The following is a 20,987-nucleotide window of genomic DNA, read 5'->3' on the forward strand; positions in this document are numbered from 1 at the left end:
TATCGTATCGCGTCCTGTCGTATCGTATCGTATCTTACAGTACCAAAAAAAACATTTAGAAACAATTACAATTTTCACTCGGAGGTGATTGTGAATTTCTTTGTAAATCCACTTACAGACCTTGAGCTGAGTCCTGTGCATAAGAGATAACACAGTACATGAATCCAATCACCCGTTCTTTCTTTCTTCTTTTGTGTGTCTCTACTTGCCAGCGACAACTTTAACCCCGGCTTCCTAACCTTCCCAATTAAATAAATGTCATGAAAAACAAGGGAATAACCGCATGATGAAATTACACTTAAGGCACGGTGAACTAGGGAGAGGGCACATAAGTGGTCGCACAATATAACAAGCTGCTGTAAAATGGACCCATTTAATGTGAAGGTCAACTTCATGGACAGTCTGTTATTAACTGAACCACAGCGGGAAAAATAAATAAAAAATCATCTCCTCACTCCTATTTGCTCCCTCTCTTCCCTTTTTTTTCCATTCCTTACAACGGCACACACACACTCCACTCACCCCCTTGAGGCCACTGGCTTTGTTGATTGGTCCGACCACCTTCAGGTGAAAGGCAGGATTCAGGTGGCCGTTCTTGCCCTTATCCGCCGATGCCTCCGTCCTGAGCAGAAAAATGAGGACAGACAGATAATAAGCCAAAGCCATGACGCCTGGAGACTGTCCTGCTCCATCACTCTTCTCAATCTGCGCATTGATTTTATGGCCACAGGAGGGGAAAGAGACAGAGGGGAAGTCAACATAAGGTTTATCTTCCAGCGCGACGTGAGAGGAAATGTGGAGGTGAAGGATAAAGCAAATGTTTCAGCCCGGCGTCTGGAGAGATGATTTCTGATTTTGAGGCTTTCGACTGAGGGGATGAGTCCCTCAGCGGCTCTTTACACGCACAGACAACGAGTAAAATTAGACATTCATTATTTTGAGAGGACAATTTTCTTTAATTTTATTCCTGAGAATGAATTAAAAGGTTCAGCACAGGGGTGCAGGGAAGAAGAAGAGGCCTGCTTTTATTAGCTTATTGTCACCTGGGCTGCAGGTTTAAGGCATTTGATATTGGCTCTGCATATGAAGATGCAACTGAGGCTTAAGATGAATAGGAATTAGCTGTTGTGCCATTAATGAGCTCTGGTGATATGAGCACACAGAATGACCCGAGACGGCCAAGATGTCCAATTAGTGGCCCTTACATTTACATTTATTGCACACATAGATTTGTTTAGCTAGTTTTATGTTCCCCACTGCTGGCTGCTGACATCAAGGAGTGTCATTGCTATGGGGTGGGGGTGCCTGGTCTGGTCTAGGTGGGTGCTACATGTCTAAGTAACATCCACATGAATGAATGCCAGGTCTAAAAGTTTCCAAACACAACATGTGCATATGTATGCATATTTGCTAAATTTCACAACAAACTACCAACCTCTGAACTGAAATGTGTCTTGTTAGAGGCTTTCTTTCTTCTTGATGTTAGTTCTAATATTAGTATATTAGCAGCACCCACCTACACCTAGACCAGACCACCCCATAGCAATGACACTCCTTGATGGCTCTTGATGGATTTGTAGCGATTATATAGTGTGCACAATGACTTAAAAATCTTGAAATTTGAGTTCTAATGTCAAAATGATAAAACTTAGACATGTAGCACGCACCTAGACCAGACCAGGCACCCACCTACCCCATAGCAATGACACTCCTTGATGGCAGCAGCCGCAAAAAAACAATTCAACAACTCAAAAAAACATGAACAACAGCACAAGGTGTTGACCTGGCCTCCAAATTCACTAGATCCCAAACTGATCAAGTATCTATGGGATGATCCACAGAGGACCCTCCCCTCTAAGCCCCCATTAACAACATTCTTTTGCCAGACATCACAGGACACCTCAGAAGGCCCATGTCCATTCTCTGATGAGACACCACAAGGGAGACCTACACAATATTAGGAAGGTGGTCATAATGTTATGCCTGAGTCTCTGTAGAGTTCCCTGCAGAGGGAGGATTTACTGCAGCTCTGTTTTGGATTGAATTAAGCTTAAGATAACTGATAACTTGGGGAAAGTACAGTCTACACTGCGGGCTCTTTAGCTGATTAGACGTTTTTCAGCATAGTAAATGTATATTTGCGTAGAAAGGCCTGTAATAATCAGCTGAAGCCACTCGCGCCGCCAATGCTGAACTGCGAATGAACCCAAACTATTGGCCACCGAACAAAACCCCCCCCCCAAAAAGTCGAGAGTTTTCATTTGATGCCGTTCGTGCTCTTATTCTTTGAAGGAGCGGCTCAATTTTCCCTACCGTTAGCCATTCATTCTGTTGTTTCCCCTCCGTTTCTCTTTAGCAGCAGTTACCATAAAATCCCGCTGAGGCCCGATATCACTTGTACTTAGCCTTTCTCTCTGTCCTCATTTGGAAGAGGTCAGCTCTTTTAAAAGGCTGCCACAGAGCTGGATGGCGTCCAGGCACATTTCTGTTCTGTAAATCACTGTAAAAGACTTGAGTACGTTCAAAAGCACTAATACGAGCAGTGACAAAGCTAGCTCTGCGAGTGAGGAATAAAGCAGAGCTCATAAAGGAAGCGCTGGGGTTTGTGAGGACATGGCTTTTGTTTGGCCGGAGGGGGGTGTGAGCTGCACAAGAATATGCTACTGTAGACACTGAAAGCTGCAGCGTATGTATTGATCTGCAGGGATCGCTTCCGTGCTTCGATCCTTCCTTTAATTTGACTATTATTTCCCTCCTTTTTCTCATTTCCTGAACAATTTCATTCCTCTGCTGGATGCTTCATATCCTTTCTTTCACTTTGTGTTTTGTTCCCCTCTCATGCGGACATGGATCTGTGACGCTCCGCTGCATGTGCAATTTCTTTAAAAAAAAAAAAAAAACGGCGTACAGTGAGGATTGAAATGGGAATCAAGCAGTGACGAGAGGCTATGTGGGGGGTTTTGTTGAAATCGTATGATCTATTGCACAAACTCCTAGGTGGAGAAAGCAGGATTTGTATCTTGAAGGCCAAACTGTGCACCATATTAATACATTTTTTTGATTATTAATTACGTTGCCCAATACCAACAAAAACAAACTCCTCTATGGGTTTGGAGCATAGACTGTATATAAATATGGACTACGTGTCTCCGCTTCCTTGCATTGGCCAAACTGACGCTATTATGCCAGGGATACGGGCGGCGCCATCTTGCAACTTTGGAGCCAGAGTCTGGTCAGTACGGTCCGAGGGTGGAGCCACTTGGAGCCGTGATATCGATGCCCCGCCCCCACTTCCTCCAGACTCACTCGCGTTTTCATTTTATTAATGCTACGTTCTGCTCTACCTCCACCAGTTACAAGGAAATGTTGGATTAAACACTGTACTTATTTATTTACTTTTTCCATCTCTCACGGTCCTGTGGGACTGGTTAACGAAGCGGTTGGCATAGCAACTTGTAGTCATCATGATGTCACATCCTGTTCTATAACATCAAATAACTAACTAAAACGAAATTTAGCAGAAAGTATGCATCAACATTATATTAACTACCTAAAACGACAGAAACAGTTTATTTGATGTGTATTTTAGTGTTTTAGTTTGGCCCAAGTCCCATCTACTAACATGGAGGGGGTGGAGCTTATGACCTATACTGCAGCCAGCCACCAGGGGGAGCTCTACTTGCTTTGTCTTCACTTTTAAAGGAGCTGTTCTGTCGTCCATCTTTATACAGTCTATGGTTTGGACAGTCTCACAGTTGCAGGGATTTGAAAATACAAAATTTCTTGTTTCTTTAGATTTCAGTGTTTGGTTTAGAGGTGCGTAACCGCAACGAGTCACGCGAATAACACTGGAGTCAATGCCTTTAGAGATAGTAGCTAATAGAAGCTAGGATAGTTAGCTTTTAGCAAGACTCAGCCTGAGTGAAACCACGGTAGATACACCGTAGATTTTCTTTTTTAAGACGGTGTAACGAGATGGGAGCGTCCTGAACATCTTTTTATACAACTGTAACTACATTTTACTGTAGTACTGAACAAGGTTTCTGGATTGCAGGGTTTGCCGTCACAATTAACCACTACTTGTTATATCCAAAAAAAGCATTTAAACAAGGCAACTGGACTTTTGGCAACTTGCTTGTTGTGTTTGAACGGTTAGATACTGACCTGTCGTAGAGGGGGAGGACTGTTTGTCCTTGTCCTTGTTGTATGGACAAACAGTGTCAGTAGGAGTCTCCTATCTAAACCTCAAACTTCCCCTAGAAAGTCCCCTAGAACTGAAGAAACTACTCGGATGAGTGGTGAAACGTCTTCTCAAAAACTCTACAAGTCCAGGTGCCTTGTTTAAATGCTTTTTTGGATAAACCATAACCTGGATGACTGAAGACCTTCACAGCCACTACTTGTTATGAAGTTTAACATTATGAAAACATTATAAACCTATGATTTCCCCTTTCGTTCTCTGGTATTGTACAGTAATCCCACTACTATTACTACTCCCAGTGTCTGTGTGTGTTGTTAGCAGACAGATAGACAGACGGGTCGGGACAGGATACATTACTTGTTGATCTTGTTCTTCTCTCTCTGAGACAGCCACTTGTGAAAGTAGGAGGTCTTGATCCTGTAGCAGTAGAAGACGAGCAGCACTGCAGGCAGCACCACCAGGAAGGCGAATAACAAGCCCACCACCAGACCCACTTGACCTGTGGACACACAATGTGTTTGGACATGTTTGGTTTCTGATTACATGGATTATGAATGAACATTACATGTGTAATTTGTGTGAAAGACAGCGAATTTTCCTCTGTGGAAGCTCCTAGAAGTTCTTTGTCCTGAGGTCTATTTTCTTATGTACGTATCTTTGCCATCTCATATTGTCATATTGTAAATTTCCACTGTACACCCAACTGTTGAATTTAGATCACTTCCCTTTTGCTCTTCCTGAGGTTTCAATCCTTTTTACCATCAAGGTTGAGGGGTATGACGGGCCTTGAGGTAGGAAAATTATCATTTGGGCTACATACAGCAAATTAAAAGTGATTTCAACATGTCTTCAGGTCTCTAACAATGTCTGTGGGGGAAGCGCCGTTGTTAGGGGACAATTATTCATGTCATCTTTAAGTGTTAGGAGTTTTTTCCCGCATCTGAGAACAACAGAAGCAAACTGCCCATTTGAGATTATCACATGAAAAAACAAGGAACAACAGAATACCAATAATAATACATATGCTAAATGGACCTTTGTGTTTTTATGTGGAAACTCTACTACCACTACCACTAATAATAATAATTCAGAATAAACAACCAGGCTGTAGCCTGAGTGGGAAAACAAATGCACAGAATGAATTTTGTTTACTAATGTGGATGCATAAATTGAGACTTGACTTGGGCGTCGGAGAAACGCCGTGCCCCGCTCACTTAATTAAACAGACTTCTGCAATCGGGACGTGGCGTTTGTAACGCCTGCAAACATCATTAAGTCAGTCCCTTTGAAAAACTTCAGATCATAACAAGGGAACGGACCGGGAAACAGTCTGTACTCTACTTTTTTTCACATTGTCATTCTCGTCATGTCCGGTTAATTCTTCTTGGCCTCCCGTCTACAGAGAAGAAAGTGCGCTGATATGTCACCGCCATGTCATCGCCAGTGTCAGCGCGCGGTGTAATTAATTTTATTTTTTTTCTAGAATCCCTTCTTGCTGGTGGCACAACACACTTTCGAAATAGAGCACAGCCGTTTGGCAGGGATGACAGAAATGCTGCTGGCTCTAGTGGGCCGCACGCTGCCAACCGATGAGGTTTAAATAGGACAGCCACACTGCCTGAGTGTGGACTTGTAATATTGTGGAGACAAATCTTTTTACACGCACTGTGGGGACTCACTTATTACTCATAAAAGGTACCCATAATACAAATTACTGCTTTATAGGCCTGAAAACTTATAGTAGCGATTGGTTGGGTAGTTCTCAACCTTGTTTTTTTGACTGGCTCACCTCAGAGGCCAAAAAAGGTCGTGACTGCATAAAGATGGACGGTGGGATAGCTCCTCAAAAGTGAAGCCAAAGCAACTTGAGCTCCCCCTGGTGGCTGGCTGCAGTATATGTCATAAGCTCCACCCCCTCCATGTTAGTGGGCGGGGCTTGGGCCAAATTAAAACACTAAAATACACGTCAAATACATTTTTATTTTCAAGGATGGTTTCAGTCATTTTGGGTGGTTAAAATAATGTTCATGCATGTTCAAGTGTTTTGTTCAAGTTTCGTGTCAGTTTGATGCTATAGAAACAGGATGTGACATCATGAAGAAGTTACTATTGCAACCACGGTCCCATAGGACCGTGAGAGTTGGAAAAAATAAATAAGTACAGTGTATAATCCAACATTTCCTTGTAACTGGTGGCGGAAGAGCAGAGCGTGCTATCAATTTAATGAAAACGCAAGTGAGTCTGGAGAAAGTGTGGGCGGGGCATCAGTATCGCGGATCCACGTGGCTCCACTCTAGGACCGTAGTGATCAGACTCTGGCAACTCAAAGTTGCAAGATTGCCCGTATCCCTGGGATACTAGCGTCAGTTTGGCCGATGCAAAGAAGTGGCGACATATTGTCCATATTTATATACAGTCTAGGATCCAGATGCACATGAGAACCAACCGCTTGGTTTATGTTTATTAGCATAAGGTCAGCCTCTAGGAAATGTAAGTAAGTAAAAGGTCAACCTCATGTTTTGTGACGTGAGTGGGTGCGAGTGCATGTACTCACTATCGTACTGGACAGGTCCACTGTCCACGCTGCCACCAAGTCCCGGCTTCTCGCAGAAGGGTGGCGCCCAGCCTCGATTACAGTGACAGTTCCCATTGCTGTTACACACCTATATACACACACACACACACACAAACATCGACAAGGTAGTTTGTTAATGCGATGTGCTGTTCGGTCTCTTTATAATCTTGTGTGTGCCTGGAGGTGTACCCGTCAAATTAAAAGCACTAATGCCTTGTTTACTACATGCGTTTAATGGGATTTGTTTTCTCAGTGGGATCATTTTTACCTTTAGATATTCGCCTTATAAATAGAACAGGCTGCAGAACACCGACAATATAATAAATGACACATCCCATTTGCAAAGGTGTTTCCATTATCTGCGTGCAGAGGAAATAACTTGTGCCAGGGTTACATTTAGTTCGTAGGTAAACAGGTAATTGAGGCGCCCGAATCCTCAAGGTGCCCCGTAGGCTCTAGGTTCGTGGTGTGGCAGATAGATAGTTCCTAATTTGATTAAATGTGTATATTATAGCAATATAGAAGTACTGACTTGTTTCACTGGCTCAGGGCAAGTTACAGTATAATGAAGCTGTCATGTGTAATACTACCAGTGTCATCTGGTACTTAAAGGGAGCATGCACAAGTTTATATGAGTATCTTCGTAAGGACATTCATTGACATAATGCTTTCCCTAGCCTCTTACCCTAACCCTAACCCTTTCGACCAAGTGCCTAACCCCAACCTAACCCTAACCCTAACTTTAACCCTAGCTTTAACTTGTAGAAGATACAACCTGTGCCTGTGCATAGTAACCTTTCTCTTTAGGAGTAAGGTTACTTCTTTGTCCCCAAACCTAACCCTAACCCTAACCCTAAACACTTAACTGTAATCCTAGTGTGAGGCATTACTTAAGTAAAAGTCGCACTTTTTCCTCACAGCAAATCTTCCATCAGTGTGAAACTCTCCTAATTGATAATAATCACCTGTCAAGGATTTGGAAATAAATGACTATAAAAATAAGGTTTTTTGATAAACAAATCTGCGCACATAAGCCGACTCTCGAGGTGCAGCGTAGCACGAAACACTCAGCCATCAAGCTGAAAACTGCGCTACGAGCACCGCTAATTACATCCCACCCCGCGATTACTTCTAAACCTTCTACATTCTGAGACATTTGTGCATGAACGTCGTCGTGTTTTGCCTCAAACTGTGAAGGCTTTTGTTTTTTTGTTAATTCGCTACCGCTGCGATTTATTTTTTTCCCACGGCAACGGCGTCTGAGGTCCATGAACATCCCACTGTTTGGACCCGTTCACCCGTTACAAAATCATGGACAAGACGTTAATTTCAGAAATAAAAAACGAGCCTTCGCAAATGCTGTTTCACTTTCACGCCGTCTCTGAGAATAATAACCCAAGTCATTTCACCCAAAACAGATCAGCGGATAACGACCAGTAATCAGCCACCTCTGAGACTTAGTTCCAGAGTCATACCCCCGCCAGCATCACTACATTTGTCAGTAAATTACCTCTAAGAGTTTTTATAGACTTGTCTTAAACTTGTGGGGCGAAAAAAACAAAAAAACAACTTGATTAATATCTCCAGACATCTTGCGCCCGACAACTAATTCACCACCGCTAAATAAATGAGAAAATACCGCCATGCTCCAATTACACTTAGATCTAATTATCCTATCAGTGATTAACATACCTATTTACTCCATTAGCACTCGGTCGAAATGAAGGGCGCTCAGTTGTGCCGAATTTTATCATTCCTATTCTTTCAGATCACGCCTGTTGTGGTTCCTTACGTCGTTCTGCAGAGTATATTTAGGTAATGCAATATCAAGATAAGAAGGGGAAACCCTGGGCATGAAATCAAATGCCATATCCCTCAGCCTGCTAAGCCTCCACGACTTCTAACACGTTTTAAGCTTCTTTAATGAAAGGCTCAGGGTAAGTTTTTCGAAAACCAGCAGTGGTCCAAAAAAGTGAGCGGTACCCCCCCCCCCCACCCTCTGCTCATTATTCCTGTTTATATGCATGAAGACGCCAAAAGCCTGGAGATCAATATAACAAATGACAATGCTAAATTAAAAAAAGAAAGAAAAAAAAACCTAAGCTGGGAGGAAGAAAGAACTATCTGTTTAGAATAATCCTGACTCACAGCTGTTCTTTGTTTCATCTTAAAAGAGGGTAGAGAAAGGGCACCAACAGCATAAAACAACAAAGTGAAGAGGGAGATTAAAGGAGGATGAGATATGTCTGGCGTTTTTCTTTTTGTTTATAATATATCGAATCCTTATCAAATAACAATGCTTGGCGACCGGTGAGCCCATTCTTTATACAGTAGACGGGGTTAACGGAGACTCTGGAGCGGAGACTTCTGAGGTGTGCAATTTCAGATTCAAAAGCTCAGGGTCAAAACGAGCCGCCGAGAACAGAAACTAGGCCATGCTAGGCACACACTGCATGTACGAGTCTGCTCTTAAGCAAAAACTCATATTTTTAGATATATCTTGGGTTAGTGGCCTTATTCTCACATTAGAGCAAAGTAAGTGTAGATGCAATTAGGGATACTCTGTGGTGCAAAGTGATAATGGGTAAACACACAAAGTGAGAATGCTCTTATGCAAACTATATTACAGGTTAAGTCCTGTGATTTTTAGCTGATTATATATAATTATTGTTGTTCTTATACTTAACACTGCAATCATATGTGAAGCATCTATATGAGCTTCATATTTAATGTCTTACTGTCGATTCTACCGGTCACTGGAAACATTTTTCAGTTGCAGCTTGCAAGCTTTTTAATATTACTATATTAGCCAGAGAGAAGGCTTATAGCTAGGGCTAGCTCAGGTGACACTTAACCATCCCTTAAGTTATGCTGCTATAGGCCTAGGCTGCTGGGGGATGATACGCCGAGCACCTATCCTCTACTTCCTTTTTTTAGAGTTTTTGTGAGAAGACGTTTCACCACTCATCCGAGTAGCTTCTTCAGTTCTAGGGGACTGATGGGAAGTCTGAGGTTTAAATAGGAACTCCTCCTGAAAAAACTTGCTTGTTATGCTAATAACCAGAAACTGGTGCAGCTAATTTCCATTAACTACTGGGTACTTACCTGTTGTTGAGGGGGGACTGTTTTGTCCCCCTCCTCTTCCCTATGAATGGTTTTCTAACGACTCTTGTCCGTCAGAGGCTCCAGTGTCAAGGTGTGACAGAGATTGAAACTTCTTGGGCACAGAACTGTATTGTAAATAGATGGCAGATTAAATCTCAGTCCACCTCTGTTTAGTGAAGGTTTTTCCAGTCTGACATAGATGGCTTCCTTTACTCCTCTTTCAAACCATCGGTCTTCTCTGGCTAAGATTTGGACGTTGTTATCTTCCAAGGAGTGTCCTTTGTCCCTAGAACTGAAGAAGCTACTCGGATGAGTGGTGAAACGTCTTCTCAAAAAAAAACTCTACAAGTCCAGTTGCCTTTTTTTAACCTTTGTTGGATATACCATGACCTGGATGACTGAGAACCTTCACAGACATACTTTCTTCTCTCTCACATCGAGCACCTATCCTCTAATTTCTTCTCTCTCACATCGAGCACCTATCCTCTACTATCTTCTCTCTCACATCGAGCACCTATCCTCTACTTTCTTCTTTCTCACATCGAGCACCTATCCTCTAATTTCTTCTCTCTTACTACTCATGCATTTCAATCATGCACCTCCTTTTCCATCCCCTCCCCTTCGCCCATCCGCCTGTGGGTGTCTCCAGCCTGGAGTTGTGTGTTTCTGACCTGAGGAGCTCCAGACTACTCATTTGTGGTCCTGGTCTTCATGGCCTCGAGTTATCCATTCCTACCTGAATGCATATTTCTCCAGCTTGAATATGATGCTTCTTGTATCAGCTAACTCACCTGTGGTAGAACTACAACCTATGCTCTGGTTTATATTCATTATCAAGCTTTCATGTAACATCATCAGCTATATCTTTTTATGTCTACACCAGAGCAGATAGGTTCCACCATATGAGCTGGGTTCTGCTCAAGGTTTCTTGAAAATTTCAGTAATTTTCTAGCGTGGCTCCATGGAGTTAGGAAATCCTATGCTAGGTCTTGGCCTTGGAAGTAATGCTTGGCTACGACTGTAGGTAGTTAGCCAATAAGCCAAGTCCACTTTTTGACCAAAGCATTTGCGGCTACCATATATGATCTTCGATAGTAAAAGTTAAATGTAATTTTATCCAGCAACAAATTCAATAAAAATCTAATAACTAAAAGGTATGAATTTAGCTGTAACCCAACCACAGTAGTTTCCATTTGTGAGACCGGCTTGTATGTGGTAAAGCTAAAAAAAAATGAAGCTGGGGAACTGAGCTGAAAATCAAATGTTGACTTCTGAAAGGGCGCAAATGGCAACACAGGTTTCATTTTCTTGTGGCTTTGGAAATATTATACACTGATGACAAAAAATATCAGCTGTCAGCGTGTCGGCACCTTCGGTATGAAGCCCCTAAGCTATCAGAAAGCAACACCAGTATAACATTAATGACAACTGCCATAGTGGATTACACTGCTGTACACTGTACCTTCCAGAGCCCAGTGGAAAAATCTCTGTTTTTATTTTTCCATTTTTCTGGGTACTACTTTTAAGAGCAAGGAACAAAACAATGGTCCGGTTGAAGAAACTAAAGATTATGATTCTACATTGCTCTGTCTGTCAATGTTGCGTGTCTTTTGCATACGGCGGCATTGCCTATAGTCGTGGGCTGGAGGCCCTCTCGATGCGGTCGGCCCCCAAAGGTGGCTTTTTCCTTGCTCCAGGTCTCAGTGCCAGCCATGTCTCTCTCTAACGTGTACAGTGAGTGTGAGCCTTTGTGTGTGTGCGTGTGCGTGTGTTTCTACGTGTGGGGGGGATGGGGGGTGTGTGTATGTGTGTGTGGGTGGGTGTGTGTCTCTGTGTATCTCTGTGTTTTTATGGGGTGGGAGGGTTGGGTTTTGTTCTTAGTGTTTTTAGCCTGTGTTTTGTCTTTGCTGATTTTAGCCTCTGTGAGGCACTTTGTATTGCTTTTAGTATGAAAAGTGCCATACAAATAAAATTTGATTGATTGATTGATTGATCGGTTGGTCATTTTTGTATGATAATGCTTGATTAACTAACTCAGTCGACTCATTCATTCTCTCAGCGTGTGACATGGACATCACCCGTAGGTTTACTGCTAAGTTACTTGAGTCAACTTGATGTCTCCGACTTAGCAATGCCCAATTATGCACAACTGTAAACCTTGGTGTAACGAAACAGGTCATTCACGTACATTTTTATACCATCTCCAGTTATAGTGAAAGGGAGATTTTGCTACAGAGGCAAAACCTTTATTTTGGTATCAGGCGGTAAACATGTTTATTTCTGCTGTACTGCTGGGCATTTTAACTAGTCTATGGGGATCAACTCGCTTTCAGAGACAGCCTAAGGTGGCCATTTGAGGAACTGTTTTTTTGGCATTTCTGCATTAGCATTTTTTTTATATATTTATTTTTTAGCCCTGGAGGTTGCTGCTGAGTATTCATTGATGCGCTCATGATATAAATGAGAACAGCTACGGCTGGCACAGTGCACCCTGTATCTGTCACCAAGCACAGAGATAGACAGACAGTCAGCTGTAATATCTAAAGCAGGGGGTTACCCAAAAGCTCTATCCATCTTTCTTTCTTTTTATTATTCTAAGGAGAAAAATTGTTGCACAGCACGTTTAGAAAATTGCGCTGTCCCTTTAAGAAAGACGGTAGACTTGAGTTGTTGTTGATGAAAGTTTGTCTTGCTCTTTGTTCCGGAGGTGCAACAGATAAATGATAAGACTAACACTGCCTTGCACTACCTTCAAAGTATTGGGAGCCCCTGATCTAAAGTCTATAAGCTGTGTTTGAGAAGCTGCAGAAACTAGTTAGCAAATGAGCTAGCTGAGTTCTGAGACAATCGGACCAATCAGATTGTTTTGGCGAACTTTACGCAGTAGTGGACGTGTTATCCACGTCACCTGAGCATCATGGAGTTGGATTTGTGTACAACAAATGGGTCTGGTCTTATTTTGTGCAGATATTCGGCACAGTGGCGTGGTGGTTAGCACCGACGCCTCACAACAAGAAGGTTCCGGGTTTTAATCCATGGAACGACTGGGGCCTTTCTTCGAGGGTTCTCTCCAGGTTCTCCAGCTTCCTCCCACCGTCCAAAGACATGCTGGTTAGGTTCATTGGTGATTCTAAATTGGCCGTAGGTGTGAATGGTTGTCTGTCTCTCTGTGTTAGCCCTGCGGTAGACTGGAGACCTGTCCAGGGTGTACCCCGCCTCCCACCTCCACCCTGCGTAGATGACGCCTACTGCATAAAGTCCGCCAAATCCAAATGGCGTCTTACCAGGGTATATCTGTTAATATTTTTTTGATTCTTTCTTGCTTTATGTAGTTTTGGGAACTGACAAAATCTGAAACTGTTACGTTTGGCAAATTGCTCGTGAAGCATCCTCCACTAAGTTAGATCCACACATTCAGATCGTCCAATCCAAATTTTCTCAATAATCAGCCCCTTCCACCTCTTAAAGTAACAAATGTCTAAGCCCTCTAAACACTCCACTCCAAAGCTCAGTTACTGGCTCATAAACTATGCATGATTCCTCCTTATCTGCCTCCGGCTTGCTTGTACTGCTCCAATAAATAGTTCATCACTTCACTTGCTGTTGTATTCCCGCCATCTATTTTCCTTCCTTTTTTACGACAGACTTGGTGACAGGGCTGCAAAGCGCTACCTTAGCCCAAGGACACAGTGTGACAATAAGATTAGGGAGCTGTGCCCAGCAGCTAAGTGAGCTGAGTCTGTTTCATAACTCAGTGTGAATGTGCGTGAATGTGTGTGTGTGTGGTTGTGTGTGTGCATACCCCATTGCTGTGACAGCGTGCGATGCAATTCTCCAGCTCGGTAAAAGAGGCATTTTGGCATCTGCGCTCTCTGCACACCTGTGGCAACACAAGCAGAAAGATCACATACTGTGGTAAAGATTACAGTGCATGCTCACCAGCGTGTGCGCACTTTGATCGGACTTCTGCCGGCGCCCTCGGGCTCTGGAACGACCCGGCTCGCCTGACGAGATTGGGCGAATCGCGTCGAGTATCACTCCTGAAATGAACTGCTTTTGCGGCCCGGCTTTTTGACACGTCTTGTAATAACGTCTGAGCTGCTCATTTAGCACGTGAGCCGAAAACACATCGTCTCCGCGGCACTTTTCAGGCGTCGTGCAGACATTAGTTTGAAATCTGTGAGCACACCCACTACTTAAAGTTGATTGCTCATCTGAGGAGGCAATCTCTCGAGGCTCTCGGGCAACTTCAATTGGCCAGTGTTTTTGTAATAACAGGATTTTGGGTAACATAGCTCAGGATATTTCTCAACCCGAGCAACCAGCCTCCCCTCGTCTGTTCTCCGACGTGACGGTGAGAGGTGAGGACAGGGAGGGATTAGAGGGAGAGAGAGGAGAGGAGAAGAGAAGAGGAGCTCCTGCAGGAGTCGGGATGCGCAAGCAGAGAGTAGAGTGTGTTTTAGATTTATTTATTTTTTTTTGATTTTTTTTTCAGGGGCAACAAGGCTCAGTGTGACAGAACAACAGTGAACTGTATTTCAACTCAACAAAAGTTTCCAATGGTCAATAAAAGTGATGAAGTGTTCAGGAAAAGGTCAAAGCTGCAACAAGTGGCTGCAATAGAGAAGAAAATCACCACTGAATGAAGCAATGGTTCAATAACATTGACTTAATTGTTCATGCATTAGCTTTAGCCGTAACATTATGACCACCTTCCTAATATTGTGCAGGCCTCCCTTGTGGTGACTCATCAGAGAATGGACATGGGCCTTCTGAGGGTGTCCTGTGGTGTCTGGGAACAGAATGATGTTAGTGGGGGGGCCTTTGAGGGGAGGGGCCTCTGTGGATCATCCCACAGATACTTTGGGATCTAGTGAATTTGGAGGCGAGGTCAACACCTTGTGCTGTTCTTCATGTTTTTGTGCCTGTGTCAGGCTGCATCCTGCTGGGGATGGCTGCTGCCATCAAGGAGTGTCACTGCTATGGGGTGGGAGGGGTGCCTGGTCTGGTCCAGGTGGGTGCTACATGTCTAATTTTTAACGTTTTGACATTAGAACTCAAATTTCAAGATTTTTAAGTAAGCAGGAGTTATTGTGCACACCATACAATCGCTACGAATTTGCACCACAAAGACTGTGAATGTACAGAGGGGTCTGGTCTAGGTGGGTCCCAGCAGAACATTGAATTGTCACAAGATGGTCAATGTTAGTCACCTCTCCTGTCAGTGGTCATAATGTTATGCCTGATCGGTGTACGCATATTTGCTAAATTTCACAACAATCTAAAGTACAAATCTTTAAACTGAAATATGACTTGTCAGTGGCTTTCTTTCTTTCTTTCTTCTTTATGTGAGTCCTGATATTAGTACTACATCGTCTGCTCTGCCAGTTGCTATTTCTTTACTATTGTTAACAGGGTAATCAATTAAGCTTTGCTGAATCTGTGACTGCGTGACAGAAGCAGATGCTTTGTGCTACGTACTGCCCATTCAAAACGATGACTCAAGATTCATCTTCCTGCGTGGCAGACAATACCCTCCGCTGCCTATTTTGTAATATATTTCTCATGCAGCACTATTCAGTCCTTTAAGAGCGCTCCGCACAATGGAAATGAAAATGAAAAGTGGCTGGAATGCGGTGCAGAGGGAAAGCAATATAGACCGACAGAAGAACTGAAATTGCCGGTGGAATGGAAGCGGGTGCAGATGTTGCCCCGTGCATGTGGATTTTCATACATATGCATCCCGCATGCATAATTCAGCTCTTATTTTGTATGATTTTTGTGTGTTTGTGCCCGTGGGTGTGCTTGCTTGGAAGTTTTTATTCCATTCCGCATCTTGCAACCCAAATCTGAGAGCCGGGGGAGGTGCCTTAAACGAGTACCTGACACAGAACACTGATCTCCTAGCTCCCAGTGACATTTAGGTCTGTAGCAGGCTGTTATAAAACCCGATCATTTATTCAGCAGACTAATATGAGTTACTAATAACAGTGGGAACAACAACAACCGACTACTGTCTTTAGATATAAAGCTATTCCAATTGGAGAAAAGGAAACGGTTGGGTCCAAGAGCCATGGAAGAAAAGATCCAAGAGTGACATTTATTGCTAGCGAGTTAGCGAGCCAACATTTTAGTCGAGCATGTTAGCGGCAAGTCAAGGTGTCAAATCAGATTTCCAATTCAGTCCACATAAAGCAGAGGTTTCAAACATAGGGTCCGGGGGCCAAAACCGGCCCGCCAGATGGTCCAATCTGGCTCGCAGGAACAGTTCAGATACTTTACATCACCATCAAACTCCCTTCGAGCATGAGTGCTGGTATTGATATAAAACACCTTGTTATCGCCTGATGGTACGTCTCATTCATATATTATAGTAAGCCCGCCCACTAATCAGCCTTTGACTAACCTTGCCCTCTCCGCATTTGGTGCCCGTCATGACGAGGCCTGGGTCTGGCAGGTCGCCCTGGCCGTCCTGGGTGCTGTAGACATAGGTGCCGCGGCACTTCACCTCTATGCCGCCCGTCTTTATGGTGGTATCGATGGACACGGCGTTGGTGCCTTTGGGTTTCTTTGCAGCGCTGTGGCACTGGATCTTACCACACTTGGCGTCACTGGACAGAAATAAATACAAGCATGTTAACACGAGCCCTTAATCTTACAAAGGCAACTCATTTACATATCTAGGTCGCTAATTTGGCTCCATTTATTAGCTGTGGCAGAAATGTGCCGGGGAGTGTTGGGGTGGATGTATTTCTGCAGTTCATCGAAACTTTGACGACTACATGACTCTCCGACTGTCTCCTTAAAGCTGCACTTGTTATTTTTGGTCATTTGGGGGCAGCAGAATATGCTGGAACAGCATCACAGAGCACAATCTTTTTAAGTTTTGCTAAAGTGTTGACAAATTGTAAAATCACCAACAACAAGTACGTTCAGTGACAGCTTCAACGTGACCGGATCTGCTCCCTGTGTCCTCTGTATAGTTTCAGTTAGCCAATGTCAAATAGAGAAATAAATATTAAATATTATGTAATAAAACAAGAGTTTCATCAGTCACGCTTTAAAACATTCAGTGGTCTGGAGTCTGGAGTCCAGTGTTTTGTCTCACGTCTACGTTCTATAGCAAAGGCCAATCGAGATCCATGGTGCTGGGCATTGAGCACAGGCCTCACTAGAGGACACTGGGACTCCCTCATGGAGTCTATTCCCGATTTCGTCAGAGACGTTCACACCAGTATTCTGCTGGAGGTCATGCTGTAGCACTCTGCCAGTGCTCATCTTGCAGATTCCGGTCCTGCTGATGGGTTGAGGACCTTCTACGTCCCTGTCCAGCTCTCCTAGAGTACCTCCCTGTCTCCTGGAGTCTCCTCTACGCTCTTGAGACTATGCTGGGAGACACAGCAAAACCTTCTGGCAATGGCACGTATTGATGTGCCATCCTGGAGGAGTTGGACTTCCTGGACAACCTCTGTAGGGTCCAGGTATCGCCTCATGCTACCAGTAGTGACGCTAACCCTCTAGCCAAATGCAAAAGTAGTGAAAATCAGTCAAATGTCAGGTTCCTCCACCTGTAAAACCATTCCTACTTTGGGGATCGTCTCTTTGTTGCCCCTCTAGTGCAACTGCTGTTAATGAAACTGATGAACAACCCCCTCTGCTACTTGACGGACCGGATCCATATCCCGGAAGTTGAACTGACTTGATGCTATGCTCTCAGCTCCTGGTGTCTTGTGTTCTTTCCCTCAGGAGAAACTGAATCAACTTAATCCAATAAATAGGGGGGAGGAACAGGAGTAGGCTAGCCCTCTCATCTCCTTCTCCTTTTTTGTCGTGGCTTCATGTGTTGATTTGTTGTGTTTGACGGGTCCTTCGGCCTTATCCAGGCTGGCCTGAGTGTCTTCTCTTCTTTTAGTTATTTTGACCGGCCCACCAGGTATCACATGTCAATTTGAGAGCGTGTTATTTGTGGGGGTCTTAACACCAGTAAAGAATAAGATGAGTGTTAGAAACTGTGGCTTTAAACCAATTCCCTTTTGTCAGATTCAACAAATAAAACATGAGTCACTAGCCGTCCACTCTGGGTGTCCTTAAAACAACCCTGCATACACTAATTAACACAAAGTAATAAAACAAGAGATTTAATATCACATCGACTTGATTAAATTAGTTGCAGCAAATATCTAACAAAGTAATTCGGCTGTGACAGAGATCCAAAAAGAATGTGAATCTTCCTTGTGGCAGCTTCTGCTTTATAACGCGTGTTGTGAGGCGTCGCCAGCCTCTCTTACCTCTTCGCACACTTCATGAAGTTGCCATGCTCATCTTTCCCGCAGTTGCCGAAAGCGTTGCCCGCTGCGTTGACGTCTTCGAAACAGGCATCGTGGGCCGGTCGAGCTCCTGGAAACACAGCGTACCCCATCAGACGACAAATGCTAACGGGATGATCATGAACACATTTTGAGAGATAATGTGTGGCGTCAAAGCTGGAATCCAGTAGAAGAGTAACAACCATGTAGTCCTACGCGTCACCCGGATCACCATGGAGATTAACTTGTTCACAACAAAATGGTTCTGATGAGTTGGAGGACTGTGCAATTGTGCGCAGAGCTATTTCTTTCTCTGTACTGGTTGAAACATTGACCATAATTAAATCCAAATATATAGCCAGACTCATATTCTGTTAGTGGGGGGCCTTTAGGTCCTATGGGTTGAGAGGGAGGGGCCTCTGTGGATCATCCCACAGATACTTGATCAGTTTGGGATCTAGTGAATTTGGAGACCAGGTCATCACCTTGTGCTGTTGTTCATGTTTTTTTGAGTTGTCCCTAAAGCGTTTTTGCGTAGACTGTATGAAGATTGACGGCTGAACTGCTCCTCTAAAGTGAAGCCAAAGCAAGTATAGCTCCCCCTGGTGGTTGGCTGCAGTAAAGGTCATAAGCTCCGCCCCCTCCATGTTAGTGGGAGGGACTTGGGCCAAACTAAAACACTAAAATACACGTCAAATACTTTTTTTCCAAGGATGGTTTCTGTCATTTTAGGTAGTTAATATAATGTTTATACATGATCAAGTGTCAAGTTTTTGTATAAGTTTTGTTTTAGTTTAGTTATTTGACGCTATAGAAACAGGATGCGACGACCACCAGGTGCCATGCCAACCGCCCCATGAAGCGGTCCCGTGGGGCAGTGAGAGTTGTAAAAATTTTTTTTAAAAACAAATCAAGTGTATAATCCAACTTGTAACTGGTGGAGGTAATTCAGAGCGTAGTATTATTAAATGAAAACACGAGTAAGTCTGGAGGAAGTGTGGGCGGGGCTTCAATATCGCGGCTCCACTCTCAAATCCTACTGATCAGACTCTGGCTCCAAAGTTGCAAGATGGCGCCGACCCGGGAAAATAGCGTCAGTTTGGCCAAAGCAAGGATGTGCTTCCTATATATATATCTATATACAGTCTATGATCAGGCTGCATTCTGCTGGGGATGGCTGCTGCCATCAAGGAGTGTCATTGCTATGGGGTGGGGGTGCCTGGTCTGGTCTAGGTGGGTGCTACATATCTAAGTAACATCCACACCGATGAATGCCAGGTCTAAAAGTTTCCCAGCAGAACACTGAATTGTCACAAAATGGTTTAAATGTTATTTACTTCTCCTGTCAGTGGTTTTATGTGGTTTAAGTCAAAATGACAATAAATATTTCTATTATAACACTTTTGCTATTTTTCCGGCGCAGCACTAAAAACTCAAAAAGAACAGATAGAAAAGAAAGAACTATAAAACAAGACGATGCGCGTTAAATATCTGATTAAAAGTCCACATGTTCTCTTCTCATCTATTGTGCTGCTGCACAAACGCTGACACACTTCAGCGTTTGAATTGAATGCAGCTGTCACATCTGAGAGGCTAGAGGATGAAAAAACACTTTGATTGGTGTTTATTTGGAAAGAAAAAATGGTTTCAGCTCGTATTATTTATTGTACTAATCAGTTGTGGCGTACGGCAAAACATATCTGCTGTCAAATCTGTTCACACTCGCACTGAATATCTTCATTACACCTTTTAAATACCTCGTTGTATAAATGTGCATAAACATAAGCTCAGCAGAGGTCTGAGGGCATGTGTGTCTTTGTGATATTAAGTGAGGAGATGTATATAAATCCGTCCATTACCGTAGCCCCAGAGCTGCAGGCACTGCTGTTCGTGGGTGAGGCACATGCCGTTGTAGCAGTAGGCCAGTCCGTACTGACAGGTGGAGCCGTCCAGCAGGTAGACGTTGGAGGGGCAGTAAGGAGAGGCCCCGGTGCAGTACTCTGGCAGGTCGCACGCCCCAGCTGGACCCCGGCACATGGTACCTGCCTGTTTCAACTGGCATGGACAGGGAACAAGGAGAGGATGAGGGAGGGGAGGACAAGGTACGGAAAACAGTGGTTGTATGCGGAGGTTTTGTGGATATTCATCCAGCTTTAAGTCCTTATTAACTGTGCTGGTAATTAATGATCACAACCTAATGGAATTACAAGAAAGCCAGGGCCTGGTTGCGTTCCAGGACAACTGCTATTTGCAGGAACTTGAGGTCTTACAATAAATATAAACGCAAAATTATATAAAATTTTGAAGACAAATTGCGAGGAAAGTAGATCAATAACGGCTCCATTAGATTTAGAGATTCAGTTCTGACCTCTGGCAGAGCAACATGTGGTCACAATGGACCATTTTAACACCACGCAGAAGTAGCCAGTGTTTGAGTAGTTAATTCTTACTGCGTCGGAATTCCATCTTTATTCTTGGAAATTCTGACTTTAATCTCAGATTTCTTTCTTTATTCTCGGAATTCCAACTTTATTCTCAGATTTCTGACTTTATTTTAAATCTTGAAATTTTGACTTTGTTCTCAGAATTTTGACTTTTGTCTGAATTCTGACTTTAATCTCGGAATTCTGACCTTATTCTGAGAATTCTGTCTTTTATCTTGGAATTCTGTTTTTTATTTTAGAATTCTGACTTTTTTCTCAGAATTCCGACTTTATTCTCGAATTGTTTTATTTATTCTCGGAATTCCGGCGTTATTCTCAAAATTCCCACTTCATTTTCAAAATTCTGTCATTTATCT

At 43.4% G+C, this 20,987-nt stretch overlaps 1 protein-coding gene across 1 annotated transcript in view; it reads right to left on the minus strand.

The window, feature by feature from the left end:
• adam19a (ADAM metallopeptidase domain 19a) overlaps positions 1–20,987 on the minus strand; it is a 162,981-nt gene that overhangs the window by 6,354 nt on the left and 135,640 nt on the right. The window contains exons 14-20 of the mRNA XM_084545208.1: positions 20,047–20,242; positions 18,170–18,278; positions 16,288–16,492; positions 13,684–13,761; positions 6,756–6,864; positions 4,559–4,700; positions 523–622 (exon numbers count right to left, since the gene is read on the minus strand). Of these exons, the coding sequence (XP_084401334.1) occupies positions 523–622; positions 4,559–4,700; positions 6,756–6,864; positions 13,684–13,761; positions 16,288–16,492; positions 18,170–18,278; positions 20,047–20,242 (939 nt within the window). The remainder of the gene's footprint in view (positions 1–522; positions 623–4,558; positions 4,701–6,755; positions 6,865–13,683; positions 13,762–16,287; positions 16,493–18,169; positions 18,279–20,046; positions 20,243–20,987) is intronic.

This window comes from Chelon labrosus, assembly GCF_963514085.1.
Source record: "Chelon labrosus genome assembly, chromosome: 1".
Lineage (NCBI taxonomy): Eukaryota > Metazoa > Chordata > Actinopteri > Mugiliformes > Mugilidae > Chelon > Chelon labrosus.